Source organism: Onychomys torridus, chromosome 19 (genome assembly GCF_903995425.1).
Source record: "Onychomys torridus chromosome 19, mOncTor1.1, whole genome shotgun sequence".
Lineage (NCBI taxonomy): Eukaryota > Metazoa > Chordata > Mammalia > Rodentia > Cricetidae > Onychomys > Onychomys torridus.
In genome coordinates this window covers 5,559,346-5,585,489 of record NC_050461.1, presented here as the reverse complement: position 1 = coordinate 5,585,489, position 26,144 = coordinate 5,559,346, and the positions used below count along the sequence as shown (strand labels likewise).

General features: G+C 40.0%; 1 protein-coding gene and 1 pseudogene across 3 annotated transcripts in view; both read left to right on the top strand.

Moving 5' to 3' along the window:
• Window positions 1-25,869, top strand: part of Hace1 (HECT domain and ankyrin repeat containing E3 ubiquitin protein ligase 1) — a 111,031-nt gene extending 85,162 nt beyond the window's left edge. For all 3 annotated transcript variants that reach the window (XM_036168628.1, XM_036168629.1, XM_036168630.1), the window contains 5 exons: window positions 7,617-7,748; window positions 13,169-13,267; window positions 13,543-13,613; window positions 23,561-23,674; window positions 25,038-25,869. In XM_036168628.1, coding sequence (XP_036024521.1) covers window positions 7,617-7,748; window positions 13,169-13,267; window positions 13,543-13,613; window positions 23,561-23,674; window positions 25,038-25,140 — 519 coding nt within the window. In that variant the 3' untranslated portion in view covers window positions 25,141-25,869. The remainder of the gene's footprint in view (window positions 1-7,616; window positions 7,749-13,168; window positions 13,268-13,542; window positions 13,614-23,560; window positions 23,675-25,037) is intronic.
• LOC118570396 lies at window positions 214-2,150 on the top strand (annotated as a pseudogene).
• Window positions 25,870-26,144: the final 275 nt, after the last annotated feature.

Sequence of the window (26,144 nt, the reverse complement as noted above, 5' to 3'; positions counted from 1 at the left end):
TGTTTTGGGTAGTAGTTTATAAACTATATTCTTAGTTTTACATAATTGTGAATTGAAAACTTTAGACTTTATATTTTATATTTACACAAAAAGGTCAAGTTCAGCTATTGGAAATATAATTGGGAGCTAAGGTCTCATTCACTCATACTTAGAGATATTTTTAGACTTCATGTGACTTTATACACAAGGACATAGAAGCCCAAAGCCACGGACATGGCAGCCCTGATCAGCCAGCCCTGGGATGTGTTGGGCTGTCGGGAACTTTGGTCAGTGCTGGGCAAGAGAAGCTTTTTCAATAGTGTTCATACCCATGACTCAGTGCAGCTAGCCCTTGGGTAGAGTGAATGCTGCAGCCGTGGTATATCACTCAGGACTGCAGTAGCTCCAGATCCTCCTCCACCCTTCAGTGATACAAATGGTGGCCATTCCAGCCTACCAGGAGGATACCCAGCCCCAGGACATGATATAGCCTTCAGTGCCAACCACCTGTTTGGAGACCCAATGGCCAGTTTGGCTATGACAGCTCCATAGCATCCCAAGGAAAGGATAACAAACTCAATTTTTTTTTTTTTTTTTTTTTTTTTTGCTGTGGACATACCAAGAAGCTGGGGTTATTGGTCTTCCACTGGAAAAATGCAATACAGTCAAAAAGACCTCATTGTTCCTGACCTCTATGTCCCCATAATGACCTTCTTCACATATGTGCTGCTGGCTAGGATGACACTGGGCATTCAGAAAATGTTCTCTGATGTTTTTCTGTTAGCTTTGTAGCTGCACATGAATTTACTGATACTTTAATTATTATCTTCAGGTGGGGCCCGCAGTCACCAGCACCCCACTGGTCACTCAGGCCATGGCCTGGCAGGGCTTTTGGTTCTGTGGTCCCAGCTCTGCCATGGCCACAATATGTAGGTTATTTATCAATAAGATTCAGGAGTCAAAGACTGGGGTGAAAACTTGCTAGCTCAGAGAGGCTGAGTAGCAACTAGCTGACCTTACTTTTTGGCTGGAGACACTACAAGAGATGTGTAGCATGAATCTTAAAGAGTCTCATTAATAAAATCAAACCTGAGGCCAGTTATTGGAGTAAACGCTGGAAGATCAGAGAAGCAGAACAAGCCACAGCTACCTCATCTCGCCAGTTCCTCAGCTGGTCTCGTTTCCTCAGTCTGCAAGCTTCTGAGTCTTTATCCAGAATGAATCTCAGCTGAACTGGGTTGCTCCAAAGCCTAAAAGCTTAACCAGCCAAATGCCTAACTAACTTAGTTCCTGGTCCTCATGCCTTATATATCTTTCTACTTTCTGCCGTTACTCCCTGGGATTAAGGGTTGGATTTCTGGGATTAAAGACGTGTGTCACTATGCTGGCTGTATCCTTGAACACACAGAGATCCACCTGGCTCTGCCTCCCAAGTGCTGGGATTAAAGGCGTTCACCACCACCTCCCAACTTCTGCTATGGCTTGCTCTGACCCATTTTCTAGCCACCATTTGTGGCTCTGTATCTAGTGGCTGTGTGTTCTCTGACCCCAGATAAGTTTATTAGGGTGCACAATATTGTGGGGGAACACCACAGAGATGCATTTCTTCCCTCATTCCAGAACCAAAAGGAAAGCTCCAACTCTAGTCCCCTCCCTTCCCTTCCTTCTCTTCCAAATTGCTGGCTTCTCTATGGCTAATTCAGGTCAGCTAGTCACTGGCTCTGCCCGCTTCATTCAAGGTAAACTTTATTTAACAGTCTTGGAGTGTCACAGTGTGATCAAAATTATCCCACAACAGTTCTTCCCAGAGGTGTTGGGCCTTTGTGCAAGCACAGCCCTGGTGGGGGTGTTAATAGAGATGCTGGTCCTACTTTTGGACCTCTCCCTGGCCACTGTGTGCAGTGAACTGAATACCTTTCATGTCTTGGCTTGTAGTGGTTATATGTGGAGATGATCCTCAGTGTGCTGGTAAGGTTGCTCTTTGGCAGTGATAGCTACTGTGTGGCCCTGGCCTGGACCAGTGCTTATGTACCTTATTGTGCACTCTATGTGGACTGCAGCCTTGGGCTTTTGACATTAAGGGGGCCCCAGCCCCTCAGCAGTGTCTCCAGGTCAACATGACCTTTCAGTTCCTCATCGTACACTGGCTGACCTTCCACCTAGTCTGGTGATCCTGGCTCCAGGTGACACTGATTTTTCCATATATTGAAGACTTGGTTTCCTTGTGGGGCAGTGGAGGAAGAATGAATGGCAATGTGATGCGAAAGCCTAGACCTCATAAGTTCAAGTCCAGTGGCCTTCATCCTGTGTACAACAGTAATTGATACTGAAGAAGAACTTGATTCTTTTAAAATATAGTGAATCAAGTCCTGTTAAACTGTAAATTGAAATAGTAAAAAGAAAAAGAAAATAGTAATCTGCCTATATTTTTAAATCTGTATGAGCATAGTGAATGAAACAATGACATTTATTCTTATTACTGTGCATGTGATGGGCTTGTAGGAGTGTGCACCTGCCGTGTTGCATGTGTGGAGGTCAGAGGACAGGTGTGGAGTTAGTTAGCTCTCTCCCTCCACCTTTGTTTGGGTTCCAGGGATTTAGCTCAGGTGGTCAGCCTTGCACTACAAGAGCCTTCACCCCCCTTTTCATGGTCAGACTGGCCACCCTGCCCTACATTTACTGTTGCAGTTTACACTGAAGGCTCACTCAAATACGTGTATTGAAATGAAATGATAAAGTCTTTGTTAAGTAAGTGATTACATTTCAACAAAAAACTGTACACATTTTAAACATGATTCTTCAATGTGAAGACTGTCTGGTAAGTAGATCCACCTCCCCTTTCAGATACATGTAATATGACAAAGTGGAAAGATCCTTCCATGAAACTCTGTGCTCTTCAGCTCTGTGTTTATGTGCATCTCCTAGCAGCCCCTTCCACCCTTACATAAGTTTTGTTTAGATTTTAAAAATATTTTATTAGTTATTTTGTGTATATCTTTTGTAGAAAGCCAGAGCAAAGGAAAGTGATAGATAAATAATTATAAATAAATGATAATATGTTCATTTTGGGGGGCATTTATTGTGGTCTTACCTAAGGTTGGAATACTATGGTAATAAGGATCTCAGAACTTTATTTAACTTGTTACTTGGTTGATTACAGAATTTTGTAATGATTAGGACTGGTAGTAGCTGTTAGTAACATAAATCAATCATTAGTATGTTAATAATTCTCTCTCTCTTTTGAGATAGTATCTTAGTTTTTTTTCTGTTGCATGAAGAGATACCATGGCCAAGGCAATTTATAAAAGAAGGCACTTAATTGGTGGCTTGCTTTCAATTTAAAAGTGCTAGAGTCCATGATCATCATTGCAGAGATCATGGCATCAGGCGGGCAAGCATTGTACTGGAGTAATAAGTAAAAGCCTGCAACCTGATCTGCAGTTGGCGGGGGGGGGGGGGGATAGGGTGGGGGGGGTTGGGGGGGAGAGGAAATAGTGATTTTGTGTGTGTGTGTGTGTGTGTGTGTGTGTGTGTGTGTGTGTGTGTAACTGGGAGTAGCTTGGCCTTTGAAATCTCAAGACTTATCTCCAGTGACACACTTCCTTCAACAAGGCCACACCTCCTAACCCTTCCCAGTTTCACCAGTTGCAGAGCAAACATTCAAATATATGAACCTGTGGGGCCGTTCTCATTCAAATAGGGTCTTCTGATGTATTTATTATAGGCCAGCCTTGAACGCTGTGTGGGACCAGGTTGGTCTCAAGTTGTGTAGCCCTCCTGTCTCAGCTTCTCTTCAGTGCGAGCTAGCATTACAAGTGTATGATGTCGTACCTAACTAAGATGTAAAATCTTTAAAATGTAACGCATCTTAAATTAGTTCACTTGTCTTAAAGTTGATTCTAGCATTCACAGGGCAGAAATAGGAGGCTCCTGAGTTCCAGCTGGAGTGTCAGTGTGAGCAGTAGTGGGTGTTTGAAGTAATAGTTGTCAAGAAATGTTGATTTTTGTTACTTTGTTTGAAGGTGTTCTCCTCATAAAGAGATATGGAAACACTTTAGAAACAATTTGGGGTTTATTGATCAATACAGTTTCTATCAGTCAAGTCGTAAGAGTTTGTAATGCTAGAATTTTTATTATTCTACTGAAAAATATTGACACCAAAATTCATTTGACTTTAATGTGAAAATTGGTATGCGGAGGAGCTGATATTCACAAATCAACTGGTAATCATGGTCTGGATACTGAAGTAAATGTGGAATATCATATTAAAAGGAATAGCTGGAAATGTGAGGAGACAGTAGTACAATTGCAAGAATTAACTTTAAAACAATGTGTGGAGATAGTAGGACTATGCACTGTCCCTTAGATGTGGGATGCAGCTACGATAGGTAGAGTTCAGTTGAGTCGTGCAGAGCATGTTCATGCATGCTTCACATTTAAGACTGTGTGTAAGTGTATGGGCATTCCGTGTGTACATATATAGGTGTGGAGTGTATGTGCATGCATGGTTGCCCTCGTCCCCTGAGACAGGGTCTCTTACTGAACCAGGAGTTAGCCCTAGTGACCCATCTGTCTGAATCCCCACAGTACTGGGGCTTACAGCCTAACTTTTTAACCTGTGTGCTGGGATCAGGTCCTCATTTGTACAGCTGCATTCACCCACTGAGCTACCACTTCTCTGACCTGAATGCTTTATAATTTGATATGGTCTCAAACAATAGTTATCAAATAATACTTTATAAAATCAAAACCTTAACAAGAAAGTAATTTTTGTTTAGGGAAAGTAGGATCTTATATAGCACTTTAAGCATATTTCCCCCTTTTATTATTTGTTCATACAGTGTATCCTGATTACAGTTTCCCCTCCCTTTACTTCTCCTGGTTCCTCTCCACTTCCCCTCCATTCCAGATCCACTCCCTTTCTATCTCTCCTTAGAAAAGAACGGGTTTCTAAGAGATACAAAACATAATAAAATAAAATACAATAAAATTAAAAAAAAAAAACCATCATATTGAAATTGGTCAAGGCAACCCAACAGAAGGAAAAGAGTCCCAAGAGCAGGCACAAGAGTCAGAGACCCACTCGTTCACATACTCAGGAATCCCATAAAAATACTAAACTGAAAGCTATGGTATATACGCAGAAGACCTGGTGCAGACCCGTGCAGGCCCTGCGCTTGCTGCTTCAGTCTCTGTATAGTTCATACGAGCCTTGCTCGGTTGATGTAGAGGACTTTGTTCTCCTGGTGTCCTCCATCCCCTCTGGCTCTTACACATTTTGTACCTCCTCTTCTCCAGGGTTCCTGTACCTTAAACATGTTACTACAAATATAGTTTTAGTGAGAGTAGACATAAGACTAGAAGATGATGGATGCTGGTGTCGAGTGGACACTTCTGCTGGTGTCACTTGCAGATGTTGTGTAGGTGTGTGTACACACACTTCCTGAGGTCTGGTACACGTGTCCATCTCTCAAATAACTGCCTGAATGTAATTGGTGATAACTGAGTAGTCCCTGTTGTAGGAAAATACTTTTGAGCGGTGGACAAGAAGGGTTCAGAGATGGTGGAGGATTGAAAATAGAAGTGGCTGCTTTCCTTGTGCCAGATGAGGCATCGACTGTGACAGTTGTGTAGCCTCAGAGTTATGGAGAATTCCTGGTTTGCAGCTGTATCTAACATACTGGCTCAGTGCCTTGAACAGCGTGAGGTCAGTGCCAGAACAGTAGAAGGAAAGGGAAGCAGGCACCCCAGTTTGCTTCCTACTGCAGCTTAGGGATCACAGACTGGCATGGAGGAAAATCTAAGCAGGATTCTGAGGCCGCGGCTGACAGAGATCACAGAGAAGTGCTGCTTACTGGCTTGCTCAGCCTGCTTTCTTATAGAACCCAGGACCACCTGCCCGGGAGGGGATCCACTCACAGTGGGCTGGGCTCTCACACATCAATGGATAATCAAGAAAATGCCTATCTGATGGAGACATTCTCAGTGAGGTCTCTTCCCAGATGGTCTGGCTGTGTCGTCACCACAGAAGGCTTTCTTCATTCCTGTGGGTGAGGAGTATAGATAGTATTTGCACCGTAGTTTTTAACTCAACAAAGTGTGACTTGGAAGCATAAAAAAAAAAAAAAAAAGACACAAGTGATCTAACATCTGATAGTTTATATACACATGTGGTAATTCTGTGCCAAATAATTTTTTTTTTTTTTTTTTTTTTGGTTTTTGAGACAGGGTTTCTCTGTGTAGCTTTGTGCCTTTCCTGGAACTCACTTGGTAGCCCAGGCTGGCCTTGAACTCACAGAGATCCGCCTGGCTCTGCCTCCCAAGTGCTGGGATTAAAGGCGTGTGCCACCACCGCCCAGCTGCCAAATACATTTTTTATTACTTGCTGAATTTTAAGTGATTCAGCTTCCTATGAGGAAAATATGGTTTAAGATAAAATGCATTATAATTTTAATGTTTAAGAAATTGAAGCAGAAGGTTTCTAAGTTTAAAACAGTTCTAGGCTACATAATGAGATCTATTTCAAAAGAGTAAGTAAATATTTTTAAATAGTAGATAAAGTAAGCTTTTTTCATTTGGTTTTGGTTTTGTTTGTTTTGGGACAGGGTTTCTCTATGTGTCCCTGGCTGCCCTGGAACTGATTCTGTAGACCAGGCTGGCTTTGAACTCAGAGATCTACTTGCCTTTGCCTCTGAATTGCTGGGATTAAAGGCATGGACCACTGTGCCCAGTTTTAAGTAAGCTGTTTTAACTCAGAATTGAATTGGCTATGATAAAATTAGCCAGATTCAAAGTATTCACAAAGTGTATTTGATAGATGTGTACATTTGTTTTATAATGTATTGTTATTCAATAAGGTAGCAGCAGTAAGGTAGCAGCTTCTGTTTTTGCATCTTGGAATATATGCTCATAAAGAAAGCCTTTGCCTTCAGAGATACTACATTCTAATGAGGTATCTTGTTCCAAAGAACTGGAAGTACTCCCATTCAGTACTCCAAAATTACTTCTGCTTTTATTTTCTGTGGTTCTGGTTCTGGTACCCCCTCCTTGTATATGTTAAGCAAATGTTGTACCAGTAGATTACATCCTCCAGCCTCAGAGGAGACCTAAGCAGGCTTCACTTGGGGAATAGCCATAAGGCCAAGGAAACAGGAGGGGAATGGGATGCTGTTAGCAGCAAGGTAGAGTCAAGATTATTTATGGCCTTAAAGAGTAGAAAGTATATTTGGATTTTATTTTTAACTCCCAGAAAGTCAGTAAGGAAAAGAGCACTATAACTTTAATGTATGTAAGCTGTGTATCTTCAGTCCACTCTGGCTGTGGTGTGGAGGAGCAGCAGCTCAGGTGCAGAGGGGCAGGGATGACATGGACAATCATCTGTTGGTGTACTAGAGTGAGTTACTGCAGCAGAGCCAGATGGAGAGTGCTTGTGCTTGGTGTGCAAGGAGTCATGGCGATAGTTGCAAAGATGTGGGCCTGGTGGCTCAGCCAGTGTGTTTGCTGGTTTGCTGAGTGGTGAGTATTGGTGCCAAGTTAGTTGTAAACCCTTGTCTCTTACATGAGGAACAGCTGTATCACCACTGACTTAACTATATGAAATTTAAAATGTAATCATCACAAAACTTTCTTTTTTATAGGCGGAGTATGTCCAGCTTGTTACTGAGCTCCGAATGACAAGAGCCATTCAGCCTCAGATCAATGCTTTTTTACAGGGCTTTCATATGTTCATCCCACCGTCCCTCATACAACTGTTTGATGAATATGAATTGGTAAGGAAGAACACGTTCTTTCTTGTTACACTAGAGTACAACTCCCATTTAATGCAATTCAGAAATCCTTTGAGGCTTGAGGATGTAATCTACTGGTAAAACACTTGCCTAATATATACAGGGAAGAGGTTGTATCCCCAGAACATAGAAAATAAAAGCAGGAGTAACTTTGGAGTATTGAGTGGGATTTGTTTAGTGAGGCATTCTTGTTTAGACTCTGTTAACCATATTAACAGTTCTTTAATGTGAAGTGTCATGAGGTAGGATAAAGAGAAAAATGAAAGATGCAGAAGGCCAGTCTTTCCAGGAGCTGTTTTTTCCACGTTGTTTCTGGAATTGTAGCTGGGTTACATGGAAGTGAAGGAGGCCATTCCTAGCCCCATATTTAAAGAGTTAAGAGGGGCTTTTCATATTGTATTTGTGTATCTTCTCTGCTTTCTTATTTTAGTGTGTGTGTGTGTGTGTGTGTCTTTGTGTATTTATACCATTATCATACATATGATTTTATAATTCTCTATTTCCATTCTTTGTGTGGTCTAACTTTCTTTGTTCAAGTCCCCAATGGATGTTTTGTTTTGTTCTTCAATTTGCCTGCCTTTTACTATGACCTAATAGAATTTATACTTTTATATTATCTGTGTCTGATTTTTGTCTGCTTCCTTTTTGTTGTTATTAATAAATTACTATCAAACTTGTTGAGTTGTCTAAAACCTTAACAAGACACAGTCTTTTAAAGAGAGTGTAGCTGTCTGAGAGAGACAAGCCTGAGGGAGGACAGGTGTTAACTGAGTCATGGTCTGGGGACGAAGGGATAGAGCAGGGCTGCTCCTCGCTGTGGGAACAGGGGCGTTAAGGATGCTTGTTCACATCTTGGCAGACCAGGGAGGAAAGATCAGATTGGGCTGAAAGTAGGGGCCTTACAGTGGAATAACTGGATAAGGATTGTATTAGCTTTTTAAAGCATGGGAGAATTCTGCAGAGAATCCATCTAGGCCTGGACATGTTTTGACTTAGATGATTTTTTAATTGTTTCTTCCATCTTGTTGCTTGCTATAAATGTATTAAATTCTTTATCTCATCTTGTTTTAATTTTGGTAAGTCCTACAAGTCTAGATATTTCTCTGTTTCTCCTAGAGTATCCAGTTTAGTGTAATACAGTTTCAAGGTATGTCTGTGGTTTTCTGGATTATATTTGTAACTGTTAATGTCTTCCTTTTCATCTCTGATTTTATGAGCTTGAATCTTCTCTTAGTTTTGCCATAGGTTTCTTTATTTGTTTATATTTTCAAAGAATCAACTCTTTGTTGCATTGATTCTTTATTTTTAAAGTTTCTATTTCAGTAATTTCTACCATGATTTGAGACCTGTTATTTTTTATTATTTTTAAGTTTAAAAATTGTGGGGCAGTCTGTCTTTCTGCTTGCTTTGGCATGCATGTGATTGCATGTGGGGACCAAAGGACAACTTAAAGTATTCAGTTCTGTCCTTTGGCCATGTGGGCTTCTGGATCTAATCAGGTCATGAGGTGTGGTGACAGGTGCCTTCACCTGCTCAGCTATCTCTCCGAATTTCTGTTTTAAATGTAGGTATTTATAGCTGTCAACTTCTGTCTTAGGACTGCTTTCATTGTATCTTGCAGGTTTTGGTGTGCTGTGTGTTCTTTTTCTTTCAATTCTAGGAAGTTGTTTCATTCATTATTTAGTAGTGCGTTATTTCATCCCCCTGAGTTAGTATAGTTTCTCTTGCAGCTTTATTCTATTGGGGTCAGATAGAATGCAAGAAGTTAATTTAGTTTTGTGTGTATTTGTTGAGACTTGCTTTGTGTCCTAACATGATCTACCTTAGAGAAAGTTGAGTGGACTGCTGAGGAGACTATGTATGCCTCAGTCAGTGTTAGACACATGTTCTGTAGTCCACTTGCTCTATGATGTCATGTGATTCTAATGTCTCTGGTGTGCTTCTGCTCTGTTGATGGCCGTGCTGTGTACCAGCCCCAGGGGAGAGTTTTCCTTCTTCCCGTTCTGCTGTTGCCCTGAGCGGGGCTCTTTTTCCCTAGCTGTTTAGAATGTCCCTTGCTTTTCCACTGTCTCCCCCACACCCCAGCTTTCCCTAGCTTACTTTCTTGTGCCTTTGGCCGAGTGCTCCTGAATGTTGCCCGCTCTGTTGGATTTGGCAGGTTTACCTGTTTTGAAAATAAGTGAAAAACAAACAAAAATACCTCAGCCTTTTTTGGTGAAACTCACATATATTGTTGCCCATAATTATAATTCACTGAACAGTACTTTATTATGTCAGTTTCCTTTTGTCATTTATACTCTTGAACATTGACGGGGCCTTTACAGTTCAAGACTGTTTCAACTAGTTGTGCTATAACTCTTGTAGTTTCTCTTTATGAGAATATGTGCATATGTTCTGTGTACATGGAGTTCTCATCATAGAACAGGGTCATGCTACACCAAGAAAGGAAACTTTTTATAATTTTGTGTCCTTACTCAAGGATTCAGGTTTGATATTAGAGTTTTAGCGAGGAGAAAGCATATAGTAGCTCCAATATCCTATGAATGTCAGATTGAAAATAATAACAAAGGTTATCTCTAGGACATATGTAACACAATTCCACTTAGAAGCCTCGTGCCAGATGTTGGCATGGCCATCCTCCCATATTGTGCTGCCTCTGTCATACCTGAATATCAAAACTCCCAGTCAGAGGAATTCTAGGCAATCTAATTTCTATGACTCATGTTCCATTAGTGTAGCCTTTATTATATGTAGATTACATCTAGTTCCAACAGTTTTGTATGTGTATCTGTGAGTATTCACACACATTTGTAGTTTTTATTTGTGTTTGGAGACAGGATTTCATGTAGCCCTCACTGGTGTCAAATTTGCTGTTTTGCTGAGGATGACTTTAAACTTCTAAATCATCCTGCCTCCACCTCCAAAGAGCTAAGATTACAGGTGTAGGCCACTTTGTTGTATCTTAAAACGTTCAATTCTTTTATTGTATTAAAAATAAATTATTGCCTAGGTGTGGTGGTGCATGTCTTTTAATCCTAGCACTCAAGGGGCAGAGATAAGCAGATCTCTGAGTTCAAGGCCAGCTAGGGCTACACAGTAAAACCCTGTCTTAATCCCTGCCCCCTCCTCCCCCCCAAAAAACCCCTCAAAACAATCTTGTTTTAAAAAGAGAAAAAGAGATTAATTGCAACTTACAGTACTTTTGCTATATGTACTTGATTGTGAATTTCCCTTTTGCTATTGTCATCTTGACTTCTTAGTTATAAGGAATTAAAAAACAAATCATTAAATGCCCCCACTCTAGAGGTGGTGGGCGCTGGGAGAATGGAGCCCACAAATGGGGTGGATAAAGTCTGGTGCAAAAGCAATTTGATTCAGAGCATCAGCCAATTTATATTCTGAAGGTTAAGTGTACATGAGTAAAGTGTGCAGTTACAAGTCACATGTGGCAGGTAAGTTGCACGTGGTAGGTAAGCCACATGCAGCAAAAACTTTTCCATAAAGGCCTATAAACAAATAGCAGTAGGCAGTTGGAACACATAAGCTGAAGTCAGCTCACCCCTTTCCACTACACTGGGAGGGCCACGAAAATACATACAGAAAACAGATCTGTGGTTTTGAAGAAACTGACGTCATAGGACTCTTGTCTTGGTTTCTTGGCGTTTTCTCACAAGCGTTCAGAAATGTCCATATATATATATAGCTCCCTTCTTGGACTATTTTCTGACAATCAAATAATAAAGCAATGTCTATTAAGTGTGTAAAACAAAAACAAAACAAAACAAAAAAACCCATGCTACCTTTAATTCTTGCATGGAGACAAGAGGCCAATGGATTTTCTGAGTTCCAGGCCAGTCTGGTCTACACAGTGAGACTCTGTCTCAAAAAAAAAAAAAAAGTATTTTTTTTCTCTCCTTAAATTACAACAAATGTAATATTCATAAAAGAGTTCAAATTTTTTAAGAGTGCAGTTGTAATAATTATTCCGTAATTTTATTCATAATAATTTTGGAATTTTATTCATAATTATTATAAAAGAATAATGATATTAAATGCTTATCTTTAGTCTGAAAGAGAAGATGATTAAACTCATGAATTCTAAGAAACATGTAAAATGCATTTCCATGATTTTTTGCAGATCTGTGTCAGCCTACCAGGGAGCAGTGTTTTCTCGGGGGTCAAGTAAGGACTCCCTTAACAAAGGGACCGTTATGTCAGTGCTCATAAGGAATAGAGGAAGTCCGGCAATGGTGGGAAGCCTCGGCTGAGGCCGCGGTTGAGGGAGACTGGTAGAAGAACTGTAGTGAAGAGCCTGTGTGAGAGTGAGTTGCCAAGGAGAGGCCCGTGGTGCTAGTTACAGTGTAAGAGACAGGCTCACTGCAGAGCTAGTGCGGAGGCAAGGAGGGACCAGAGGTCTCCTGTTACGATCAGTTGTACTTCGTTATTTGGTTGAAGTATATGAAGAAAATCCAGTTCCATGTGGAAAGCGTGAAGATACTCTTATTGACCTATTGAATAGATTTCAAAACTCCTCAAGGTTCTCAGACACAGTTAGTTTGATAGAGCATAGACTGTTCTAGTTCTTACAAATCATGTCTTTGAAGTCTTTCCCTCACTTCACTGAGGTTTCCATCTGTGAAATGTGGACTGGTTCACATACACAGGACCTCTCTTTGTTCCTTTCCCCTTGGAACACTTGATGAGTATTTGGGCTTTCTTGATTAACTTTAGTTATATGGTGTAGATTTGTGTGTTTGATGATACTTAGGAGGACTGAGGGTGTTGCTTTGTGGTTGTTTGCTTGCCTAGTATATACAAGGCCCCTAGGATCCATGCCTAGCACTGCGAACAAAGCCATTTAGAAAATACTGATTTTTTTTATTACGTTGGAAAAAATTGACTTCAGAAGATATTAATTACTCCAAATAGAATTCATATGAGGCTGAATCCTTTTTTAATAAAGAAAAATGATTATTTGATGATGAACTTTACATTTGTTTACTATTCAGGCTTTTGTTGTCACTTTCATGTTGAGAATATGATCTAGTGGAACTTAACATATTTGTAAAGAATATAAAAATAAAGTGAACCAGAAGGAATACTTACAGAATTGTTGCACATAGAAATTTTGTTGTATATATTTGCTCTAAATATCCAAGCTACCACCGTTTTTATGTTTTAGATTGAATCAAGTGGATCCATCCCCTCATGTCATATTTAAAATATCACCATGGAGGGTTCTTCCTTATGTAGTGCTTATTATTGATGACATGTAGAAATGGTCACAGAAATGAACCAGGTTTATATGGGATTAGTTTCTAATTAAGGCAAATTTACTGTTTAAATGGGATGACTTTTTTCCCCAAAGAAGATTAATGAAATATTTTTCTTCTTCCCCCAAGGAACTACTGCTTTCTGGCATGCCAGAAATTGATGTGAATGATTGGATAAAAAATACAGAATACACAAGTGGCTATGAAAGAGAAGATCCAGTCATTCAGGTAACACCCCTCTGGAGCTTAGAATGAAGTTAATGTTTGCCATTTAATTTTGTGAGCTCTTAGCTCTGTTGGATGGGAATACATACCCATTAACAAAATAAAGATTTCGCATAAATTCTTCTTTGGGGGATATTGTATGTGAAAATCTTATGTGAAATCGTCTTTGATAAATGAGTTTCAGAGAATGAAATGTGCTTTATGAATATTGCATGGTCTCTGTTTCTAATAAGTCTACATTTGCTCTGAAATAGCTAAACTGTGTTTGTTCTTGGTAGTGGTTCTGGGAAGTTGTGGAAGACATCACTCAAGAAGAGCGAGTTCTTCTTTTGCAGTTTGTTACTGGCAGGTGAGAAGTGCTTTGATGATAACATTGAGAGAGTTATTGTAGTTCATTTCTAATGACCGAGGCAGTGATCACAGTAAAACAACCAAAATGAAGAACCAGTACTCTGAATTTGTTTCTTACACCTCTGTCCATATTTTAGGTCTTAAACAAATGATTATTTACATATTGAAAGTAGAAAATATTTATTGTAGTAGTAAATCTCTAATATATTTCAGAAACATTAATTTTTAATATATGTTATGTTTTTGGTTAGTTTCAACAGTAAAGGCACTCAGTTTGTGTGGTCACACATGAACACGAACACACACACACACACACACACACACACACACACAGTCTCTTCTAATTCACACTGTCTTAGTTTTGGTTTCTATTGTGTGACAAAATGCCATGTCCAGAAAGGGGAGGAAAGGGCTTATTTGGCTGAAATGTCTACATTGTAGCCTGTCAATGAAGGAAGTCAGGACAGGAGCACAAAGGGGTTGTGAACCCAGAAGCAGGAGCAGATGCAGAGGCCTTGAGGGAGCTGCACTTGCTCCACATGGTTCTCAGCCTGCTTTCTATACAGCCCAGAACTACCTTCCTACCCTCAAAGTGGGCTGTGCTTTCCCACATCCATCATTAATCAAGGAAATATTCCACAGACTTGCCTACAGGCCAACTGGATGGAGGCATTTTCTTAATTGAAGTTCCCTCTTCACAGATGACAAATTGATAAAACAAACAAACAAACAAATAAAAAACAACCAGCACAAGTGTGAATCTATATAGTATATATGTAGTTTTTAAAAGACCATTATTTTCTTATTTTAAAAGTATTATACAACCGCTTTAGACAATTGGAAAATGGAGAACATGAAAGAAAATGAAGTTCCATCAGGTAATCTCACCATCCAGAGGTGGCCACACTGATCTATTTGTTTCGTGCTTCATCTTTAAGCCATATAAAAGAAAACTAGTTGAAGTTATTCTGTAATCAGGTTTTATTAAATTAGTAAGACAGTATGACTGTTGACAGATTATAGAGTAAGATAGGAAAGAAAGCCTTGTTAAATTTGTTTTTGCCTCTGAGTGTTAAGAAATATTCAGAGGCTGGGCGGTGGTGGTGCACACCTTTAATCCCAGCACTCGGGAGGCAGAACCAGGCGGATCTCTGTGAGTTCGAGGCCAGCCTGGGCTACCAAGTGAGTTTCAGGAAAGGCGCGAAGCTACACAGAGAAACCCTGTCTCGAAAAACCAAAAAAAAAAAAAAAAAAAAGAAAGGAAGGAAGAAAGAAAGGAAGAAAGAAAGAAAGAAAGAAAGAAATATTCAGAGATTTTGAATAATTTAATTAAAATAATTAAGCACTATATTTTTAAGGCTAAATAAACCAAAAAACAGACAAAATAAACAAACTAGTCACCTCTAATCTCAAGCCCTAAAGATAACCAGTTAATTTTTATGTTACTGTTCTATGTATGTAAATTTAAAATTTTAAACCATGTTTCTCGTTTTATAACTTTTTGAAATTTTCAGTGTTCCTTTTATAGATTTATTCAGTTTTAATAGCTTGTGTGTTCTTAGGTCTTAAACTTTATTAGTAAAGTTTCCTGTTTCATATAATGCTATAAAAATTAAGGAATTCTAATATATGTATTTATATAGGGTGACATTAATATGGGAAGATTGGTATAAGATTATGTTGGACTGGAAATGTAGCTGAATGGTAGGAATGTCCAATGAGCACATAGAAACTCCTCAGTACAACACTGCAGAAAACAAGAGAATATTCATTTTTTATACCTCAGTCTCTATAATAGTTCATTTACCTTTCAAAAGGTGTTGACGTTGATGTTGTTGGGAATGAGAACTCAGTTTCCCTTTTCCCCTTGCCTAGGCAGGAGATTGAACTTCCTCCCTCCCTCCCTCCCTCCCTCCCTCCCTCCCTCTCTCCCTCCCTTCATTTTTTTGAGACAGGGTTCCACTGTGTAGCTCTGGCTATCCTGGAACTCACTCTATAGACCAGGCTGGCCTTAAACTCCACAGAGATCCACCTGCCTCTGTCTCCCAAGTACAGAGATTAAAGGTGTGCACCACCACCGCCCAGCTCAAGCTTTTTTTGTTTTTAAGTCAACACAATATGTGTTCATTTGAACTTTTTTATTGTATACTTATTGTATACTTTTTTGTTTTAATTTCAATTCCTGTCTAATTTTGCCCATTACTCTAGTCATTAAAAAATCAGCATAAGCATTCTTTTTAATATGTTGACATTAGTTGTACATATGTTTTTGTGAATTTATCATTTTTCTTTTGACTTTAACATACAGAGTTTTAAAGAATTCATTTTTATAAACTGAAAACCTTAAATTACTGTTAGCAGATTATTAGTACTTTATATAAATCCTTTATTCTCAAGATTATATTATTTAAATTTGTGTGTGTATATATATGTTTGTGTTGTGTATATGTGTGTGTTCTGGGTGCACTTCTTTGTACAGGCACACATTCACATCAGCATTCGTCAACTGATCAAAAGTCAATGGCAGCTGCCTTCTTTTATTGTTCTTCATCTTATTTTTTGCACATGCTTTCTCAGTGAGCCTAGAGGTCACTGATTGGTAGTGAGCTCAGGAGATCAGCCTGTCTCCACTCCCACAGTACCAGGATTACAGATGTGCCACTGTGCCCTGCTTTTATGTGAGACTCCATTAGAGAAAACTAGTGTTACCTTTGCACGTGGTTGTCAGTTGAAGATAGCTTCTGGGATTGCATCTGCTTACTCCCGCAGCACTGGGACCCCATCTGGCATAGACCTGTGCAGGCCTTGTGCGTGCACATTAGTCTCAGAGTTCTATGTGTCTAGAATGTTTTGTCTAGAAGACCTTGTTTCCTTGGTGTTCTTCATTCTCACTGACTCTCACAGTCTTGGTGCCTCCTCTTCTGCAGTTCCCTAAACCCTAAAGGCAGGGAGTTGATGGTTAGAACTGAATGTTCCAAGGTCCCTCACTCTCCACACATTGTCCCATTGTGGGTCTCTATATTCATTCCCATCTGTTGCAGAAGGAAGCTTCTCTGATGATGGCTGAGTAAGACACTGATCTAAGAGTCTAGCAGAATGCTGTTAGGAGTTATTGGACCACTATGTTTCTTTAGCAGAACTGTAGTATTTGGGTTTCTTCTAGGTCCGTGACCTCTTTGGTCTCAGGTTGTTGGTGCCCTGAGCAGTGTTGGCCATGGGTTCTATCTTAAGGATGGATCTTAGGTCAAGTCAGTGACTAGGTATTTCACAACGTCTGTGCTGCTGTTGCACCAGTGTATTGTGCAGGCAGGTTACAGATCAAGGGGTTGTACCATGGTTAGTGTTTACCCTTTTTCTCTGGTAGTGTGCAGAGTCCCTGTCAATATCATAAATGCTAGTCAGTAGGGATGATGGCTTTAGGTAGACACTGGCTCAGCTTGTCCATGTTCAAGCTGTGTGTTGGTGTCAGGCCTTACTGTTAGTTTCTGGAGAGCAGTCAGTATGCCTTAGCAATAGCCTGGCTTGTTTGGGTGTTTCCATGGGACCCTTTGGCCAACAGCTTGATTAGATGTGGAACTGGAGATTCCATTGAGTGGTGAGAGCTGTCTAGTAGGGGCTTAGTCTCTGTATTGTTTGGTAATCCCATTTAGATTTCTTTCACAGATGAAGTTCCACTGTATTATGTTTCCATATGACTCTTCAGATAGCCCTTGGTTTTAGTTTTCTCTCCTCGTATCCTCCTCCTTCCCCTCCCCATTTGATCATTCCATTTGCTCTCCTACCCCATCCACCCATAGCTGTCTATTCTTTTTCCCATTCCGCAGTCCCTTACTCTATACCAGCGATTTTCAATCTTCTTAATGCTGCGACCATTTAATGCAGTTCTTCATGTTGTGCTGACCCCTCCCCACAATAAAATTATTTTCATTGCTACTTTATAACTAATTTTGCTACTGTTATGAACCATAATGTAAATATCTGTATTTTCTGATGGTCTTAGGTGACCCCTGCAAAAGGGTCATTTGGACTCCAAAGGGGTCGCAACCCAAAGGTTGAGAAGCATTGCTCTACATCTAACTTCTGTGGTTCTATGGATTGGAGCCTGCTTATTGAGGAAGACTTGACAGCTCACATCAACGTATAAGCAAATACATGCCTTATTTGTCTTTTTGGGTCTATTACATCACTCAGGATGGTATTTTCTAGCCCCATCCATATTGTGGGATATTACTTTAACTATGTAAAGGTTTGTTACATTTGTTTATGCTGCATTTGTTTAATTACATAAAGGTGTGTTGCTGTTTTACCTTGCCTGTCTAAGGCAGCTGATTGGTCTAATAAAAAGCTGAATAGCCAATAGCTAAGCAGTAGAGGGATAGGCAGGGCTGGCAGTCAGAAAGTAAATAGGAGGAGGAGGAATCTAGACTCGAGAGAGAACGAGAGAAGGAGAGAATGAGGGAGATGCCCAGGGTCAGCCAGGCATGAAGTAGGTCATACGGAATGGAAGACAGGTAAAAAGCCCTGAGGCAAAACATAAATGAAAAGAATCAGGTTAATTTGAGTTATAAGCATTAGTGGGACAATCATAAGACAAGACTGAGCATTCATAGCTAGTAAGTCTGCGTCATGATTTGAGAATGGTTGGCGGCCCAAGAGAAAGCCTCACACACTCTGTTTGTCTGCAAATTTTATCTGTTTGACAGTTGAGCAATAGTCCATTGTATAAATGTACCACATTTTCTTTATCCATTCAAGTTGGATCTGGAGGTAGATCTATTTCCAGCTTCCTGAGGAACCCCCACACTGATTACCATAGAGGGTGTAACAGTGTGCATTACCACAAACAACAGATGAGAGCTCCCCTTACCCCACATCCTTACAGCATGAGCTGTTATTGATCTTGGCCATTCTAACATGAAATCTAAAAGTAGTTTTGGTTTGCATTTCCCTGATGACTAAGGGTTTTGAATATGTCCTTCAGTGTTTCTCAGCAATCTTGTGTTTCTTCTTTTGAGAATTCTCTGTTTACATCTGTACCCCACTTTTATTTTTATTTTTTATTTAAGAATTTTTTTTATTCATTTTACATACCAACCACAGATCCCCTCTCATCCCTCCTTCTGCTCTCCCTCAGCCTCCTCCCTGCACCCCTCACCCCTCCTCTAGAAGGGTAAGGCCTCCCATGGGAGATTAGCAGAGCCTGGTACATTCAGTTGAGGTAGGACCAAACTGCTCCCCCTGCATCAAGGCTGAACAAAGCGTCCCACCATAGATAATAGGCTCGAAAAAGCCAGCTCATGCACCAGGGATAGATCTTGATCCCACTGCCAGGGGCCCCTCAAGCAGACCAAACTACACAACTGTCTCCTGTATGCAGAGGGCTTAGTCCGTCCACAGCAGGTTCCACAGCTGTTTGTCTAAAGTTCGTGAGTTCCTAAGAGTTCAGTTGTCTCTTTAGATTTCCCCATCATGATCCTGACTCCCTTTGCTCATATAATCCCTCTTCCCTCTCTTCGACTGGATTCCCAGAGCTCAGCCTAGTACTTGGCTGTGGATCTCTGCATCTGCTTCCATTAGTTACTAGATAAAGGCTCTCTGATGACAATTAGGGTGTTCACCAATCTGATTACCAGGGTAGGCCAGTTCAGGCATCCTCTCCACTGTTGGTAGTATAATTTGGGGTCATCCTTGTGGATTACTGGGAATTAACTCTAGCACCCGGTTTCTCCCTAACCCCATAATGTCTCCCTCTGTCAAAATATCTCTTTCATTCTTCTACTCCGTCTCTGTTCTAGCTCAGCCATCTTGTTCTCTTATATTTCTCATCCCCCATCCCCTACCCTCTATTGCCCCTTTTGTCCCCAGTTCACTCATGGAGATCTCCCATGCGTCTCTCTTAGGGTTCTCCTTGTTAGCTATCTTCTCTGGAGCTGTGGGTTGTAGTCTGATTATCCTTTGCTTCACATCTATTATCCACTTATGAGTGAGTGCATACCGTGTATGTCTTTCTGAGTCTGAATTGCCTCACTCAGGATGGCATTTTTCTAGTTCCATCCATTTGCCTGCAGATTTCATGATTGTACCCCATTTTTAAATTTTTTTGTGGGGGTGGGTCTTCTACTGAAACTTTACCTATTAAACACTACATTTATCTGTGGATGCCAGTATTACCTCTACATTTTAATTTTAGCCTTGGTAAAAATTGTGTCTGTGAACATGGATATAAAAATATTTCTTTGAGTCTTTGTCTATAGTTCTTTTGAATGTAAGCTTAAAAATGGAACTGCTGAATCATATCGTAGCCCTGCCTCTCTGTCTGAGATGGTGTATCTGAGGGTAGTGATCTTGAAGTCTCTACTTGATCTTCCTGTCTCTACTTTCTGAGTGCTGGGAATGCAGGCATGCACTGCATGCCTAGTTTTATGTGGTTCTGAGATCTATCTCAGAGCTTTACACATGCTTAACAAGCACCTTACCAAGTGAGCTCCATCCCCAGCTCTGGTTCTGTTTATTATTTTGAGGAATTGTCAAACTGTTTCTCACAGGGACTGAACTGTTGTCACCTGTGACCTCCACATTTTTACTAGTACTTTTTTTAAAATGTAAAAAGATCATCTTAATGAGCATGAACTGATGTTCTTTTGTAGCTTGGATTCCCATTTCCCTGAAGATTAATGATGCTGAACTTCTTTCATGTGCTGAACTGGCCATATATCTTTGGAGGATCTAGTCCAGCCCCTTGATAATGTTGAGCAGCCTGGGTTTTGTTGTTAAGCACTCTTTAGGGATTTAGGATTTAGTCCTCACCTGTTCTTACTCCAGGTAGTTGTTCCTCTGTAGTTTCTTCTCTTGTTTTTATAGTTCTAATTATAAGGATGTTTAAGTCTTTGACCTGTCTTTAGCTAATCTTTCTATGAGATATAAGTAATAGTACAACTTCAATTAAAATTATTATAGCAAATAATCTAGCTGTTACACAGATCTTCTTGAATGAGCACTTTCCTCACTGATTTTTTTTTTTTTTTTTTTTTTTTTTGAGAGTGAGAGGGGCCATTGAGACAGGTTCTCTTGGAGACCAGGCTGCCTTTGAATTCACTGTGTAGATAATGATGACCTTGAACTTCCTGATTCTCTTGTCTTCACATCCAGAGAATTGGGATTTCACTCACTTTGCCTGGTTATGTACAGTACTGAGGCTTAAACAAGGGTCTCCTGCATGCCTGCTGCATATTCTTGGCATTCTTGTCAAAAATGACTAGATGATGTTTGAAGGGGCATATTTCTGGGTTGTTTTATTTATTGATCTGTATGTCTGTCATAACACTCTTATGACTATACTTCCATAATAAATTTAAAAATCAAACTGTGCTGCCAATCAACATTTTTTCAAATTGTGCTGAATTATATTGGTACTATGAGGACCAGGCTGATCTTGAACTTAAGTTTCTTTTGCCTTATGTCTTATGCTCCGGAACAGAAAGGACTTAAGCAGCATGCACAGTTACCTGTATGCTGTGATTTGTGTATCAGAAAACCCTTTAAGTGTGGTCACATTTGGCTCACCTTAGATGTCCATTAAAAATAATTTTAAAAAATTTGTGTGTGTAAAACAATTTTATTCAGCTACAAAGAAAGAAAATAAACCAGTGACAAAAAGGAACTATCACATGACTTCTCTCATATGCAGAACCTAGATTTAAATTATGTATAAGCATGTATGTATGTTGGCCATGAAAGTAAAGGGTACTATGGGAGGAGAAGTCTGCAAAGAGAGGAGGAGGGAAGCAAGAGAAGGCAGTAAAATGTGTATGTGACATGGAAGTGGGAGGAAGGGCTGTTGGGGAAATGAAGGGGAGCAGCAAGGAGGAAGGGGGTATTATGGAAAAGAACTATGAGGAGAGTGAATAAAAACAAAATATATTGAGATGTGTATGAAAATGCTATAATGAAGCCCAGTGACTTTGTATGATAACAATTAAAAGATGTGAAAAAGTACACATTTATTATTTATACATTAAATGTGTATCATATTCTAATTTACTCTAGAGTTATTATAGCAGCTGCCATTGTAATTGAGTCATTTTTTCCATGATTTTTTGTGTCTTCTGAGCAAGTACATTTCCATTGGCTACACCTGCAGCTCCAAAATTAATTTGTTTAAGCATGACACATGCACAGAGTAGTTTGAAATAATTTATTTTAAAATGCACAGAACTTGAAAAGTTGTAATTATACATTCAATAGCTGTGTACCCAGGGTTAAAAACTTTAGTTGGTATATTATGCTTTAAATTTTGGCCTTCTTGTGGTCTTAAATTTTTTTACACAACAGTTAAAAAATAAAAAATAATATTTGAGGGTGGGGAAGATGGTTTATGCTAAACTACTTGCTGTGCAAGTGTGAGTACCTGAGTGTGGATCCTCCGAACCCATGTAAAGCTGGGTGTGGTAGCGTGTGCACATGAGCCTGGCACCAGTGGGCAGAGGCAGCCAGTGTAGAGGAAGTGTGAGCTTCAGGTTCAGTAGGAGACTGTCTCAAAACATATGGTGGAAAGAACAGAGGCGATGCCTGAAGTTATTTCTACACATACATGCACAGGGTGAGCACACTCAGGAACCACACACATTGTATGATTGCTCTTCTCCATATCTGGAAAGATGAATGCCAAATGCTTTGTGCCTAGGTATTTTTCACAAAGAAGGAAATCACTGGATTACAACATGTAAGGAGAAAGGATTTATTTTCTCCCACAGTTCCAGAAGGGAGACAGTCCATCATGGTGGGGAAGATGTGCTTAGCAGCACACCAAGGAGGTACTAGGACAGGAACAGGAAGTAGGGCCAGGTTATAAAACATCAAGACTGACCCTCACTTTCCTCAGGAAGTTTCTACCTCCTAAAGTGGTGGTTCTCAACCTTCCTAATGCTGTGACTTAATACATTTCCTCATGTAGTAGTGACTCCCAACCATAAAATGATTTCACTGCTATTTCTTAACTATAATTTTGCTCCTATTAGGAATCGTAGTGTAAATATCTGTTTTTGGAAAGTCTTAGGTGAACCCTGTGACTCATAGGTTGTCCTAAAGGTCCACAACACTCCCAAACAGTAATGTCAGCTGGGGACGAAGTATTCAACCACATGAGTTTATAGAAGACATTCCACATTCAAACAACCACAATCCATTTATTCAGCAAACATTTAGCAGCTATGAGTTGCCAGGCAGTTTTGCTAATCCCAAGGATATTTATCCACTGATATGGATGGAAAATAGGATGTGCTTGAGAGCCATAGTTTAATAGGGAGGCACACAAAAGCAAACCTTTTGTCTTAGGGTGTTGCTGAGATAAACCACCATGACCTTAACCAACTTGGAGAGGAAAGGGTTTATTTTGCTTACATGTCCACATTTGCGTCTGTCAGTGAAGAAGTCAGTGCAGGAGCATGGAGGCAGGAGCCAATGCAGAGGCCATGGAGGAGCCCTGCTTGCTTAGCCTGCTGCCTTAGAGCACCCTGTACCACCTGCTAAGGGGTGGCACTGCCCACAGTGAGCTGGGCCCTCCCACATTAATCACTAATCAAGAAAACACACCACAGGCTTGTCTTCAGGACAGTATGGCAGGGACATATTCTCAATTGAGAGTCCTTCCAAAATGACTCTTGCTGTGTCAAATTGACAGAAAACTAGCTAGCACATTACTGTAAACACATCGTGTAGCCAGTTAAAAGTATAGTTTAACTGATGGAAGAATAGAGAGGCCTTCTTCTTGGATGCTTACTAACTGATGGCAAAGCGGCAGATAAGAATGAGGTGGGAGTTTTCAGACTAAAGCGTGTAGTCCGGTCATTGTTTTAGAGTGGAATATTATTCTTACCCTAATGTAGAACTTAACATGTCAGACTAAGATTTTCTTTCATGATCACAACTGATGGTACAAACTCTTAGTTCCAGGGTCCCACATGGTGGTTTTGCCAATATTATGGGCGGCAGTGGTTTGCAGAACTTCACCATTGCTGCTGTGCCATATACTCCAAATCTTTTACCAACGTCCAGCACATGGTGAGTTTAAACTAACTTATTTAAATGAATTATGAAATATTGTTATTAATTTTAAATGAGCAAAGGTAATTGTTGTATTTTCTTTTTGATGGTTGAAATGTTAAATTTATGTATATTTTACTATAATAGAGAAAAAGAAATTACCAAAGCCTTCAGTAGTTACATTCCATTGCTTTGTTATGCCATTATCCTTGAGAATGTTTTTTATTTTTACTTCATTCAAATACAGAATGCGTAATTTTCCCCTTCCTCTTCCTCCTGTTCTTCTCACATTCTCCCCTTTTTCTCCCAAATTCATGGAGCCTCTTCAGTGTTGTTGTATACACATAGAAATGAATAAATATAAGACTACAACTCTGGGTCTGTTGAGTCTTGATTTTATATATGTTTCTAGGGTTGACTGTTGGTATTGGAAAACCAGCCAGGGTTCTCCCTCTCGGCGATTGTTACTTGCTGTAGCTCTTCATCGAGGGCGGGGCCCTGTGAGATTTCCTCCACCTACTTAGAATGCCAGCTGTTGTTGGAATTGTTCTGGTCTTGTTTAGGCAGCCATGTTGTTGAGAATCATGACAGACTCCTTCCTTGTCATAGCTCTATGTCACAGTCTTACAGCAGATTTCCTGGTTCCTCTGTCTCTTCCAGTCTTTGTTTGCCCCCCTCTTCCTTGATGTTCCCTGAATCCTAGGTGCAGGAGTTGTGCAGTAGATGCATCACTTGGGGCGGAAGACAGAACACCGCCCAGTCGGTTCTCTGCATTCGACTAGCGGCTTACTGTAAAGGTCTCCATCTGCTGTAAAGAGGATTCTTTAATGGGGGGGGGGGGGGGGGACGACGAGGTCCTCACTTACCTGTGTCTGTGCCACGTGTGTTGGCTGTGGTTCCTGGTAGAAACCAGGTCTAGGGTCTCAGTGACTCCTGATGGCGGCAGAACCACCTGCCTGCCGTAATTCTAGAATGAAAGGATGATTTCACCATTTTAGAAGTGCCATTGATTCAGTGGTTACGTGGTTTTGCTCCTCTTCTGCTAGGGAAGGTTCGGAGGGCGGCATAGACTACCTGAAATGTAATTGAATATGGCCGAGGTTGAAAAGCCGTGTCAGTTGCAGGTCACTCATGGGTGCTGCCCTGGCACTTGTTCTCGGTGAAAATGGATTTCATGCACTGCGTTTGCGTTCTGAAAGGAGCTGCACCACAGCGGTTTTCCTTCCTTTTTAAATACCACTTCAGGGCTTTCCCATTTCAATGCAAATTTGAGAGAGTGGTTCTATGTTAATTATGAGCAGTGTTTTTACTGCTAGATAAAACAACGAGAAATGTCAGAGATTTTCTGTTTCATGGGGCTCTTTTTTTTTTTTTTTTTAAGCATCAATATGCTCAAGTTACCTGAATACCCAAGTAAAGAAATCCTCAAGGACAGACTCCTGGTGGCGCTGCATTGTGGCAGCTACGGTTATACCATGGCATGACGACGTCTGGAGAACTCACCGACAGTGGTGCAAAGCCAGATGCCAGGAGGCTGTAGGGAGCTAGCTGTCAACAGAAAAGGAGCCTCCGTGCAGCCCACAGGCAGGGCTCCTCTTTAAAATTCATAAAGGATCAGGTTTTCTACTTTATATTTCTTTTCCCTGCTTTGTTTTTCTGTTTGTATTATAATTAGAATATATAATTAGAATCATAGTAGACTTCATTTTAAAAATGCTAATTGGAAGTAGAAACTTTTTTTTAAAGTTTTTTTAATCTTGTCCAAAACTGTATTAAGGCAAAATCTTTTTCTACATTCCACCTTTGCTGTGAAACTGTCTCATTTAAAGTGTATTTTCTGCATATTATAGGAGGCCATCTGGCTGGTCTGTTCTATTGCATGTAAAGTACCATTTATATTTTGGAAAACTATTGTATAGAATGGATTCATTTAGATTGTGTAAAGCCACAAATATGTATTTTTCCCACACTATACCTATATTGCAATGGGTTTTATTTTTTGTTGTTGATTAGCTTTTTAGTATTTTGATATCTGATGTTAAATTTAGACTGGTGTGACTAACTGGATAAAGTGACATCTAATTTATATATTAAAGCTGATACTATATGAATTGTTTGCATCTTTCTGTGCTCAGTTTCATGTATATATAGTGTGTGGTATCAGTTTTTCTTATGCCTTAATTTATAATGAAAATAAAATTAAAATATATTTATTATATTTCTTTTCATTATTTGATCTAAGCTTGATGACACATTTGAAGAAGTAATATAAGGTGCAGATTATAATTTAAATATGTAATGTATTCTTAAGTTTGCTTACATGGTTAAAATGCTGTGTTTAAGTGATGTCTGTGGATGGGCCACACTGGCCCAGTTAGAGCATGAGCAGTAATAGCCTGACTTGGAGGGGAGGTAGGAACACACACGCAGATGAGCTGGTGCAGGTGTTTCTGATGTTCAGAACTCCGATTGGGAACAAATAAAAGAC